Below are 12,505 nucleotides of genomic sequence, written 5' to 3' on the forward strand. Positions count from 1 at the left end.
CTTTGAAATTTTGTAGGAGATTTTGATTCTTGTAACCACTTGCTTCATTTTTTATAGTTGACAGTAATCCTCAAATATCATAAAATTATTTGTGCAATTTGGAAACTTAAAAAGTATGTCATCAACTTTTTTTTGGTCATCAGTAAAAATCTAATCAAGTATAATCATGTAGGGTACTTATTTAAAAAAGCCTTATTACATTTACTAGGAGTTTAAACCGCATTTGTAAAGTTTTTATAAATTTACAAAGAAAAACCCTATTAATTTTTAGGTCTAAAGACTAATTTAATACAAACCTTTGTGTTTATTATCAATTATAATCAAACATTTTAGTTTTTAAAAGTATTATCCCAGCCATTAAGGTTTGTTTCAATTGTCTTCGAACATGTATAAAATTGACCTACGTGGCAAAACACGTCGATGCCTAACTGGACAATATTATGGACACATTAAATTCTTTATCCATTTCCTTATACTTCTGATTTGTCCAATGAATGGTAAAGGGTATTATATGTGTAGTACATTTTTTAGGGTTTGATGCTTCTGATGAAGTCCAGCTAGGAGCCTATTTATCTTGCAACATACTCACACTGAAATTAGGATGCAGTTGGAATATAAATATAAAAATTAAAAGGATTGAGAGTTATTGATAATGAACAAAAAAATATTTGAATTTAAATACTAGTCTTTCAGCCTAATTTTTAAACGAATATCATTTCGGTTTGATAGCAGACGATACCAACATATTTATTTCAGTGCCAAACTGAAACTAAATATTTTTCGACTTAAGTAGCAATTTGTCCCCTCAACTTGTAAGCAATGGGCAATTCACACATAAATTAACTTTGTGGGCAAATTAGTCATGAACTTGCTGATTATGGGCAATTAATCCCAGTTTGAAAAATTAACTTAAAATTTGATGGGACAAATTGCCAATTGAGGGACAAATAACTTACAAGTTTAGGGGGCAAATTACCAAAATGGGGTTAATTGCCCATGATATACAAATTCATGACTAATTTGCCCACAAAGTTAATTTATGTGTTAATTGCCCATTGCTTAAAAATTGAGGGGGCAAATTGCTACTTAAGTCAATATTTTTCTTACCAAGTACTTAAAAGAGTAACACTTTAGTTTCTTTTCCAAAAGAAAACTCATTATATTCGTATTGCATTTCTAATTTACAGAACTTTAAAATTTGCGTTACAAATGAAATAAAAAAATAAAAAATTGAACTCAGAGAAAGTTCCCCAACTCCGAATTTTTCTAGGGCTATACTATCATTTATGTCAATCACTCTGAGTATCTTAATAAGCAATTTGGAAGGATTTGAAAAGTTGAGCCACCGAATTTCACTCAAAATCATCATCATGTTCAACATTGTAAGGGGCTAACCTTTTTAGTGGTAATTGATTTCCAAATGAGAGTTTGGGTTGTAATGCTGAATTCTGGTCTGTTTTCTTTAAAATAGATCTTTTCTCCATAGGCTTAGAAGAGGCAGGTAATGTTTCTGCCTTAGAATCTCCACTTGGAGAAAAGGACCTTGAAAGTTTATGATGTTTAAATAAGCTTGAAGTTCTGCTCAGATTTTCTTTACCGAGAAGCTGGAGCTGGCTCTGATTTCTTTCTTTTGGTTCAATTGGTACAAGCTTTCCATCCACTTGATTTGTGAAAACGAATGTGACCTGCGAGAGTATCAAAATGTTGTAGCACTTCTACTTCCGGAAACTATTCAATAAAATAAAACACGTGTATGGTATTTGAAGTATGAACTGCTATCACAGATTTGTATCTGTTCAACTTTAACAACTTTGCCGAGATGGCTGGCTATTATTTGCTTCGGAGAACAGTTTGGACCCGCTTCTGGTTCTATAACCAAGGAAAATTGCAGGAAGAGAAAAAGGATAAAAAAAAAAACTCTTAAATTCTTGACAAGTTTTTTCGATATTTTCTGCCAGTCTTTCTCCATGAAAACCAAATCAAAGTAATATGGAAATTCAAATGATGGAATTTTAAGGAATTGTTACTTTCTTTTCCACAAAACAAATCAAAGTAATATGGAAATCTAAATGTCTGACCTCATCGCCAGCTGAAGCTTGAAGTATAGCATCAGGCACAGATGTCGAGTGATAATGATGTCCCCAGTTTCCTAAATCCTCCTCCAGTGGAGTCCCTTCCTGAAAATAGACCAGCAAACAGAAAGTAAATGTCAGATCAGAAATTTTAATAAACAACAGTGTAGACTGTCGCTAGTCAGACTGACCTGCTTCTCTGAGCTTTTTAATTTGTGCAGGATTCCAGCAACTTTTGCAAATCCACCTATGTCAACCACCTCCTCATCTGATTCATTACATTTTGATCCATCTTCATCTATGGTGCTCTCAAGGCAATCATCAGAAGATAGACAACGAGTGCAGTTCATCTTTTTATGTATTTCAGACCTAGGTAGATACATTAAACAAAAATGTTTAAAGCAAGTTGGAGCATGAGAATATACTATGTCGCATAGAAACTTCTCGAATCATAAGTTTCGGCGTTTCGTTTCCATTCCTAAAAACGTTTTGAATACTCTGAAACTCTATATTTATTATCTATTTTTGTAAAAGATTATTGTTTTGCTATTTTCTGTATCATCATTCCGGTTTCCATGACATAAGGATCATGGTAATTGCTGTATGGAGACATCTAAACTATATATTAACCCATACTTCAGAAATATCAACATAAGAGGGATGCATCGTGCTCTGATGTGGCAATCATGCTTTCAGTAATTTATGGCCATTACGCAATGACATTAAATTGAAGGGATGTTCCCTAAGAAAAGCATACATAAATATAATAGTAACACTTTTCTCAACGATACAAACGACAAGATAAAACTAGTTGCAACTGTTCTTATTGCACTATCTTTTGCTAATGAACATTCTTCAGTGGCAGGGCCCTCAATAAAAGGAAAACATAGATATGGTTTTCTACACGCTTGCATCTCAAATAACGCTTGATTTGCTCTGCTACAGTCCTAATTCCTAATGTAGCATTACCATTAACCCTAAAATAACACCTGAATGTTTATCCAAATACTAATCAGGCCAATGCTTCTTTCAAAGAAAATTTAGGGAAACTGCTTGGCTATCTATCTATATAATGGTTTTATCCCCTATGATTTGACCATTAAACTGATACTCTTTTAAACTCTGCAATGGGAAAAATAAAAATTTACAATCATGCGACATATTGCAACTTTACCTGATATCCCCATGAAATGTGAACAGATCTCGTAGATCTTCAATTGAAAGAGAATTTCCCTGTTATTTAAGCACATCAATACTATGTATATGGGAGATGTTCTAATGACTAGCATAAGCAAGGGCAACAAAAAAGAACCTGCGTTGTGAGACCGTCATTTTGGTCACGCTGGATAACTTTTTGAAGCCCTTCTTTTGACATTTGGCGCTGGTAGACCTATAAAAGTTGCAAGGAATATAAGCTAACATAATGATACATAACTAGTTGAAAGCTCAAGCAAGAAAGAAATAGGATCTAGTAATGGAATTTACTCAGTTGCTGACTATCAACCTTTTCTTCAATTGTCCCAGTACTCAGAAATCTGTATATGTACACTCTCTTCTTTTGTCCATCCCGCCAAACTCTTGCAGCAGCCTAATTGTGGAAGAGCAGACAGGTGTTATCAGAAGTTGGAACTAAGTAGAGTAGTAGACATCTAAAAGCTCCCTAAACTTGTATACATTAGCTTGCAACCAAGTTCAAGTCCCTTACCTGTTTGTCATTGGCTGGATTCCAGTCAGGATCAAATAAGATAAGCCGATTACCACCTATCAGATTAAGTCCACAACCACCAGCCTTGCTGCTTAAGAGAAACACAAACTCATCCTGCAACATATGGAGGTAAAACGATTTATTCACAATTTAAGCTGATTATTTCCTCATCTCCCCTTAGTGCAAAAAATGGAGTAGAATACGGAAAAAAAAATCAACGAACAAAAGTATTAATACCCTGGACTGATCATTGAAGCAATTAACTAGCTTTTGTCTTTTACCAATTGATGTGGCTCCATCCAGCCTTAGGTGTGGATATCTTCTTTCTCGGCACAATTGAGCAAAAAGATCCAGCGTCTGACAAGCAATAGCAGTTTCATAATGTGAGGAAACAAAAACAGCACTCCAGTCTTCCACTTAGAAGATTAAGAATAAGTAGTATTGTTGGAATATTTTAGTTACAATAATTCATGAACAGGAAAACTGATCATTCTTACTTAGCATAAGCAGATTTGATAAGATCAAAAAGATCCTTGTCAATTAAGGACATAGACATGTCATACCGTCTTTCATTCATATATTAGTTTTAGAAGGAAAATTTTCTAGCTAAAAGAAAATTATAACATCAGCAATTAGACTTTTCTATGGTCTAATATCAGGCTTATAAAATGACTACTAAAGTTTTTCCTTATTAGGTTTGATGTGTTGAAGTAGGAATCCCACATTGGTTGTTTGTGTGAATGAACATTGTTTAAATATTGGTTGGGCACCTCCACTTAATACCAATTGGTTTTAAGATGGGATCTAACATGGTATCAGAGCCTTGTCCATTAACACAATTTGAATTTGGCCCGGCCCACGTAAGATGCATGAGGAGGGATTGGTTACTCGGCCCGGACACGCTACGCGTGAGGGGGAGTGTTGAAGTGGGAATCCCACATTGGTTGTTTGTGTGAATGAACATTGTTTAAATATTGGTTGGGCACCTCCACGTAATACCAATTGGTTTTAAGATGAAATGTAACATGATGTTCATAAAACAACAATCTCCACGACAACATCTTACTTGGCAGTGCGTCTATGGAAGCATTCCATCTCCATTTCCATTTCAATACAAATAAATCTGGGATGTAGGTTTACTTTTAAACAACATTCATTAGCAAGAATCACTATCTATAATTACCTGCGTATAGTTTGAGACAAGAACAATTCGATCATCAGTTCTCTGACGTAAATGAGCTAGAAGTCGAGCCAAAACATGCATTTTACCGGAAAGTTCAACCCACGCCCCATCACCGCCGGTCCATGCACCAGATCTAAAAAAGAGATAAAATTATAAAACAAACGAATAAGAAAGCAAAGAAGATAACAAACAAGTAGCCCCGAAATTTTGATTTCAGAACTGGAAATAAATTATAAACAAAACATAGAATAATTCCTTACCTCCCAGAGAACATTCCTGGAGGGAAAAAGCGCATGCATTCTTCAAACCCTGAAGTTCCCGGACTTCCACTTTTCATTGTATCATATATGAGCTGTACATGCAGTTTATCCTTATAAGAATGGATTCTGACCTCATACACAAATTAGAGAAAAAAAAAGGAAAAGAACAAGCATATGTAAATATATAGAAACAGAGACTACCAAGAGCCTTTTCAGCATGTAGCACCTAAAGAAGAAAAAAAAAATTCGATTTTACAATAAAACAGATTATTCAGGGGCTTCAAACTACACAAATTAATTTATCACTACTATACAGCTAACTTTTGGAAAATACTTCCCACTGCATCAGTTAATCAACTTCTAAGTTTGCTCTGTGGACAGGTAACAGGCAACTCTCAGGTCCACAAGACAAGCTCGTGGTTTTACCAGTTATTAAGAGTAGCTTCCTATTTTATCCTCTATCTCCACCCTTGGTGTTTGCAATATAAGCAAGCATGACTTAGTGAACACGGTTATCCTTCCCTTCCCAATACACAAGACATTCCACATTGCAGGTTTTTGGGAAAGTCAAGTATGGATATGCAGCCTTTTTCTAGTTTAAGAAAAAGAGTAGCATTGGAACTGCTAATAAGAGCTTTGTTGACGAAGAGTCCAAGTCCCTCCTTTTCTGCAACTCTGCCTAATTTATCAATGTTATTGAAAGCAATGTTAATTCACATAATAATGGATATCTTTATTCTGATAGCTAAACTTTTCCTTGACGTAGGAGTCGCTATGAGAGTATCCTTATCATCCTATGATTTAATGGTATAATCCTTTATTTTGGTTTCTTTACTTAGCCAATAGGGGTCAAAATTGCCTTATTATTGAGTGTCATAACTTATTTTATTAAACCGTCCTTGGAAAATATCACCATTGAGCTAAACTTTTACAAAAGAAAAGAAGATAGATGTTAAAAGAAAAAATCAATGCTCTTCATAGATAATATTTAACAAATCATAGCATGTCAAACCATTGGATACATTAAAACATGTGTGTGTGACTATATGTGCATGCACACTTATAGAAATTATAAGGCAGCCATGACTCTAGCTAATACTACAACAATAGTCACATTGGACAAAGCCATATTAAAAAAAAATCAAGGTTAGAACATATCCATCAACAATTAATTATTCTAAGCCTGTGTATACCTTTGGATGGTTGCAGAGCTTCTTAAGAGCTGTAATATAGGCCAAAATTTTTGATTGCTTTGTTTCTTCAGTAATTGCTCGTTTTACCTATAATTCAGTAATGTACAACAAATGGTTTCGCGTCATTCATAAGCCACCACAACAAAATTCGTTTCAACATATCTCAGTAAAATGCAAACTCACATTTTTGGAATTTAGAAAGTGATTATATAGCTCTGTTTGGAGAGGAGTCAATTTGCAGCAAACAACTTCAACAATCTGCAAGGTAGGTATAGGTTAGAATATCAAATATTTCACTTTTACATAGCAAGGTTATATATGCAATAAAACAGAAAAAGAAATTATATCAGCAAAACAAAGAGGTTAGAAAATAACCAAAACAAGAAATTTGTAAACAATATGATTGACCATAAAAAAAACTACAGTTACATGGTAGAATTAGAGGCCATCATTGTCCAGCAAAAGAGCTATACATATCACGATATTATAATATGTTCAAGGGCATACCTTTGGTGGGAGGTGATTTGATAGCAAGGCATTAGTCCTTCTCAAGATGAACTGCAACACAGTTTTAAGCTAGATGAGAGAAGCAGTAAAAGAAATTCTTCAACAAAACTGGACGTTCTTGTTTTATATAGTGCAAACACTACTACAAAATAACTATGAGCAACAATTAGCAAACCGTGTGATGCCTGCAAAATCTAGCTTATGTAATTTGACTCAGATTAACAAGAAGATTACCTGATTCACTTTTGCACTTAATTCACCAGAGCGCTCAGCACCCAACTTCTTCTCTTCTTCTGTGGAAGTTGGTTCTCTTCCACAAATAATTGGTGACTTCAAATTTTACAAAAGATAAAAATTAAGAACTGACAAAGCATGTACAATTGCTCATCAGCAGAATAAAAATATTAATCTCATAAACTAATCATGCCAGATGCATTTCACCAGTCCACTAAGCATATCTTAAAGAAAATCATACAATATTTTTTTTCTGATAGTTAAGCGTCATTATAAAGAGAAAAGACTGCCGTAGTAGTTTCTCGAGTCAAGTTCAAGTATGCTCTATTGTTCTGTATCAATATGATAAAGTAAATGTCGAGATGAATTTTACAAGTTAAGATGAATTTTTCTAGGATCAGCAGTCTAGCATGGAATTAATTCAATATAACTCTTGACCTTATCTTTTAGGCACTATATCATAGGAAATAAGTCAATAGAAAGATACAAGGGATGGTAGGTCTTATTTTTAATACAGGCATAAACATGCAATAGTCCAAATGTATTATCCATCAGCCACATGACTATTAGCTGAGTTTTAGCTTCACAAATAGAGAAATGGATACCCATAATGACAGATAGTAGTGTAAGTTGATGACCACTTAAACAAGAGAGGTGAAAATAAGAACTAGTTAAATGAAGAAATGTGACTAGAATGAGAGTAAAGCTCACCTCATAATAACGGCGAAAATATGCAGCATCACCTAAAATTCTTGGGTTAGTGAAGTTCACCATTGCAAAAAATTCTTCTAGGTCATTCTACAAGGTTTAAAATGAAAAAAATATGAAAATTTGATTAGATAACAAACACAATACTTCAGAAATGACTATTACCAATGCCACTTACCTGCATTGGGGTTCCAGACAACAGAATGCGGCGTTTGCATGAGAGAGCTGCCAATGCCTATGCCAGAGAAAATAGGCATGATTAACTATAAAAAAAATACAGCAAAATAAACACATAAGAATTAGAACAAGACATACCCTATTCGTTATTGTCTGGTCATTTTTTAGCCTGTGAGCCTCATCACATATTAGGAGATCACACGATTCACTATGGCTAAATTTTAATGAATGCATTCGGAACGTCTCATAAGAAACAATCAGCACCTGGGGAAAATAGATTGCATCAGCTCATAGTTCTTCAAAAATTGCCGACTAATAGTCCATGTTTATACCTGCAAATTGCTTCTAGGACTCGTGAAACTGTCAATTCCAGAGACAACATCATCCCTAGTGCTTTCACAGAGAGCTATAAGCTTAATTCTTTCCCCAACCCATTTTTTGATCTCAGCCTCCCAATTGCTCACAAGACTGGTGGGGGTCACAATGATGGCTTTCCTAACCATAGGCTTTCCATCAAACCCTTGACAAAGAAGAGTATAAAGCAATGTGATCGACTGCAAAGTCTTCCCCAAACTGGCAAAGAAAGCAAAAACATGATCCTTTACTTCAAAAGATAAGAATAAATTCGCACATGATAAGCCAATTAAAGAAAATATATTTACCCCATATCATCAGCCAAAATGCATCCATTAATATCGGCACCACTATGTAATCCCGAAACACATTGGAACATGAATTGAACCCCTTCTCTGCATACAAGTATTAATATTGATAACTCAAATTTTAACTAAAGCAGAAGAAAAAACTAGAAATGCTGATTTCAAATTATAATCCGTAACAGTAATACCTTTGATGTGGTCGAAGGAACTGAACAAGCAACGACTCTACCATAATAGATAATGTAGCTCCAGCTTCACATTCTCCAGCTTGCCACAGCACCAGAGGCTCAATCCCAGGTGGCAAAGTGACACTTTCCTCCACTACTACATCACTGTCGACATTACTGGACACACTAATTCTATTAGTAATAGCAATCGAAACGGGTATGCTAGATCCCCAAGGAACAAACCGTTTTCGAGCCGAAAGGCGATGAGAAAGATTCTGATTGCCATCTTTATATCCGTCAGAAGATGGAGGTTTGAAAGGTTTCCTACAAATCGCTGCTCCTTCTGTTACCGAAAGTACTCTAGGAAGCAATGATTGTCTCTTTACTACAAGATTCCCTCTGACAAAAACAAATCAGAAGTAACTAATTTCTGTAAGTAATTAATTAAGTTTTACCATTACTTGAAACCCTAAAATCAGCTGAATTTAAAAATATTTGGTAATTTTGAATAGCGACCCAGTTTCCGTAGTTTATCATCTAAATCAAAATAATTACCTTAAAAGAGCGTCTACGTTCTTTGATTTAAGATCTTCGTAAGACTGACATCGGGAAGATGGCCGGTTTTGACCATCGACGTCCTTCGTTTCAAGATCTTCTTCTTGTTCAATAGCATATTCCTCACCGGAGTCGCTAGAATCGGACGGAGAATCGGACGGAGACAGAGGTTCCTCCTCGTCTTCACTGTCATCGTCCATCCGAGAAGACACTGCCGGTGTTCTGTTAGTGACTGCCATTTTCAACCTCAGAGAAACGGTGCTTCCTTAGTTCATTTTAAATCCCCACGCTTTTTGGCGGGTGATAATTGAAATGGAAATTTGCCACAAAGTTCAATTAAGTCCTCATTAAATTCATATTATGGTCTAGTGGTGCCAAATATTTTGGAAAGTACAGATTTAGTCCCAGAAACTCTTCTTATATTTGTACAAGAATTAAGGAATTATACTAGTTAGGGGTGAGCATGGTTCGGTTCGGTTCGGTTCGGTTTAGTAAACTCTAAAACCAAACCATATTTTAAGGGAAAATATAAAAACCAAACCACGCCAAATATTTATGTAAAATTTCGGTTCGGTTAACCAAACTTTAGCATCGGTTTCGGTTCAGTTTGGTTAATATAGATTTAGATAAAAATTATATATAATTATACGTAATAATTAAAATTATGCATTATAATTTTTACCTATATGTGTATATTAGTTTATATTTTTTATTTTCATATATGTATCTATACACACATATTATATTTTTATATAAATATTTTAATAAATAAATTTTATATTTATTTGAACATATATAAATATTAAAAAAAATAATATTATTGTAAACTTCGGTTTTTCGGTCGGTTCGGTTAACCACTAGTTGAAACCAAACCAAAACCAAAAACTATACTTTTTTATAATTTGAAATCAAACCAATCCATTTTAATCAAACTAAAATTAATTTCGAATTGGTTTGGATCGGATTAATGGTTTGGTTCGGTTTTTGCTCACCCCTAATACTAGTTATTTATAGAGTATTTGATTTTTAAAAATATTATTTTCATGTTTTTTTGTAAACTATGAAGTATTTATATAAAGTTATCTAGTTAGCCTTTTTTATCTTTTAAATATAAAAATTCAAATAATTGTGGATCTGTGTATTATCTTATTTTTTTTAAATTGAGCCTTTTCATTTTTATTTTTTAATATTGAATTTTTGTACTCTTTGTTTAATGGATATTAAATCTCTCCGCGCAAAAATAAATTGCGTGTACTGCATGCCTAATTAGAGAGTCTTGATAAGTTTTTTATTTAGATTGTTTATAGGGAAAAGCTGAAAATTACTTAAATTAGGAAAAATAATTACAAAAATCCGGATGTTTTTTATTTATTGGGGTCAACACTTAAAAAAAAAAGAAAAATTGCTTCATTACTTAATTTTGAAAAATAATTACATCCAACACGTATCAATATTTTTCTCAAGATCTAGGAAGACCGGAGACGGTTCCGGTGGCAGAAAATTAAAGAAGGCGACCCAAGCATCAGAAGCTCAAAGAAAACAGTCCGCAGCAGCAAATCGGCAGAGGAGGTCAAATCAGCTAAAAGAAGACGGTTCAGGAGGTAGTAGATCGGAGAAGGGTCACATGCTTTTGCGATAGGCGGAAAAAGATTTGGACATGACGGTGGTTTTTATTGAAGCGTGGGAAAAGAGGACAAGATTGAACAAATTGAAAATTCAAATGCACTGGAAGAGAAGGTTAAGTAATTGAGAATCAAGCGGTGTAGTTAGAAAAAGAAGACAGGTGGTGGGTTGAGAAGGTTGGTGATGATTATGATAAGAAGATGCTGGATTTTTATAATGTTGATAATACAATTAATGTAATGTTATGGCACTTGCAATCTTATTCCATTACAAACTATTTGTTAATTTATTTTAAAACTACAAAATATACATAGAGTCAAAGTATATACAGAAAATACACAAAATATACTTATTATTTTTTAAAAATAATATAATACATACATAAATATATAAATAGGCTATACCTTTTTTTATAAAATAAACACAAAATATACATATAATATAATTATTATTATTTTATAAAATATACACAAAATGTAATTATTTGTAAAAATATATATAATATATATCCAAAAATATATCAAAATTAGTTATTTTAAAATTGAAAAGTATATACAAAATATACATAAAATATATTATTATTTTAAAAAATTTAAAGTATACAAAAAATATACACAAAATATATTTATCAATTTATATACACATAATATAGTTATTATTTTAAAATTAGAAAATATACACAAAAGATACACAGAGAATACACAAGGTGTACTTAATATTTAAAAATAAAAAAAAGTATACTTATTCTTTTCAAAAAACAATATACACAAACATACTTATTATTTTTAAATAAAAAAATTAAAATTTAGAAGTATACAAAAAGTATACACAAAATATATTTGTTAATTTATATACACATAATATAGTTATTATTTTAAAATTGAAAAATATACATAAAATATACACGAAGAATATATAAGGTGTACTTATTATTTTAATATAAAAAAGTATACACAAAATATAAACAAAGTATATTTATATTTTTCTAAAAATAATATACACAAATATACTTATTATTTTAAAATAAAAAAAATATACACAAAATATACTTTTCATTTTAAAATTAAAAATTGTACACAATATTGTTATTTATTTCCAAACAAAATTCTTAAGCCACTCAATTCAACTTAGACAAAATCTCAACCAAATCACTCACATCATTTAGACCATTATTTAGATTTAGCCTTTTTGATCTAAATGATTGATCGCACCACCACTACCACCACTAACACCAGATTTTGCCATAATGATCTGTTCACTTATATCCAAATTTTTCTGTATTTAGGTCCCGTAATTGCACTTTCTTGAACACTGTCATCAACACTATTATCAGTAGATTCATTTATAGATTTTGATCTTTCAAGATCGTTGGTTCTTTTTGAGTCCGATGATAATACAGTCACAATGATGATCACGAGGCAATTCAAAAGTCCCTTCTTCACTCCTCCATCTTTATCCAATC

At 32.8% G+C, this 12,505-nt stretch overlaps 1 protein-coding gene across 1 annotated transcript; it reads right to left on the reverse strand.

The window, feature by feature from the left end:
• Positions 1-1,328: 1,328 nt before the first annotated feature.
• LOC126662221 (protein CHROMATIN REMODELING 25) lies at positions 1,329-9,787 on the reverse strand. Its single transcript, XM_050356127.2, has 21 exons — positions 9,421-9,787; positions 8,887-9,264; positions 8,702-8,788; positions 8,372-8,612; positions 8,178-8,303; positions 8,041-8,097; positions 7,866-7,952; positions 7,155-7,250; positions 6,921-6,971; positions 6,597-6,671; positions 6,414-6,500; positions 5,221-5,312; positions 4,961-5,093; positions 4,015-4,134; positions 3,778-3,891; positions 3,577-3,660; positions 3,385-3,462; positions 3,247-3,305; positions 2,264-2,441; positions 2,079-2,177; positions 1,329-1,685 (listed from the first exon to the last, which is right to left on the reverse strand). Exons 1-21 carry the CDS (start codon positions 9,657-9,659, stop codon positions 1,353-1,355), a joined length of 2,814 nt encoding a protein of 937 aa, XP_050212084.1. The 5' UTR covers positions 9,660-9,787; the 3' UTR covers positions 1,329-1,352.
• Positions 9,788-12,505: the final 2,718 nt, after the last annotated feature.

The sequence above is a fragment of the Mercurialis annua genome, linkage group LG8 (assembly GCF_937616625.2).
Source record: "Mercurialis annua linkage group LG8, ddMerAnnu1.2, whole genome shotgun sequence".
Classification (NCBI taxonomy): Eukaryota; Viridiplantae; Streptophyta; class Magnoliopsida; order Malpighiales; family Euphorbiaceae; genus Mercurialis; species Mercurialis annua.

Bases quoted from the DNA above. Each gene is read 5' to 3' on its own strand.
- LOC126662221 (XM_050356127.2), bottom strand. From the start codon at position 9,659: ATGGCAGTCACTAACAGAACACCGGCAGTGTCTTCTCGGATGGACGAT. The intron at 3,892-4,014 runs GTATTAATACTT...CATATGTTGCAG, and splicing joins GCTTCAATGATCAGTCCAGG to GATGAGTTTGTGTTTCTCTT. The intron at 3,661-3,777 runs GTAAGGGACTTG...TTCCACAATTAG, and splicing joins ATCCAGCCAATGACAAACAG to GCTGCTGCAAGAGTTTGGCG.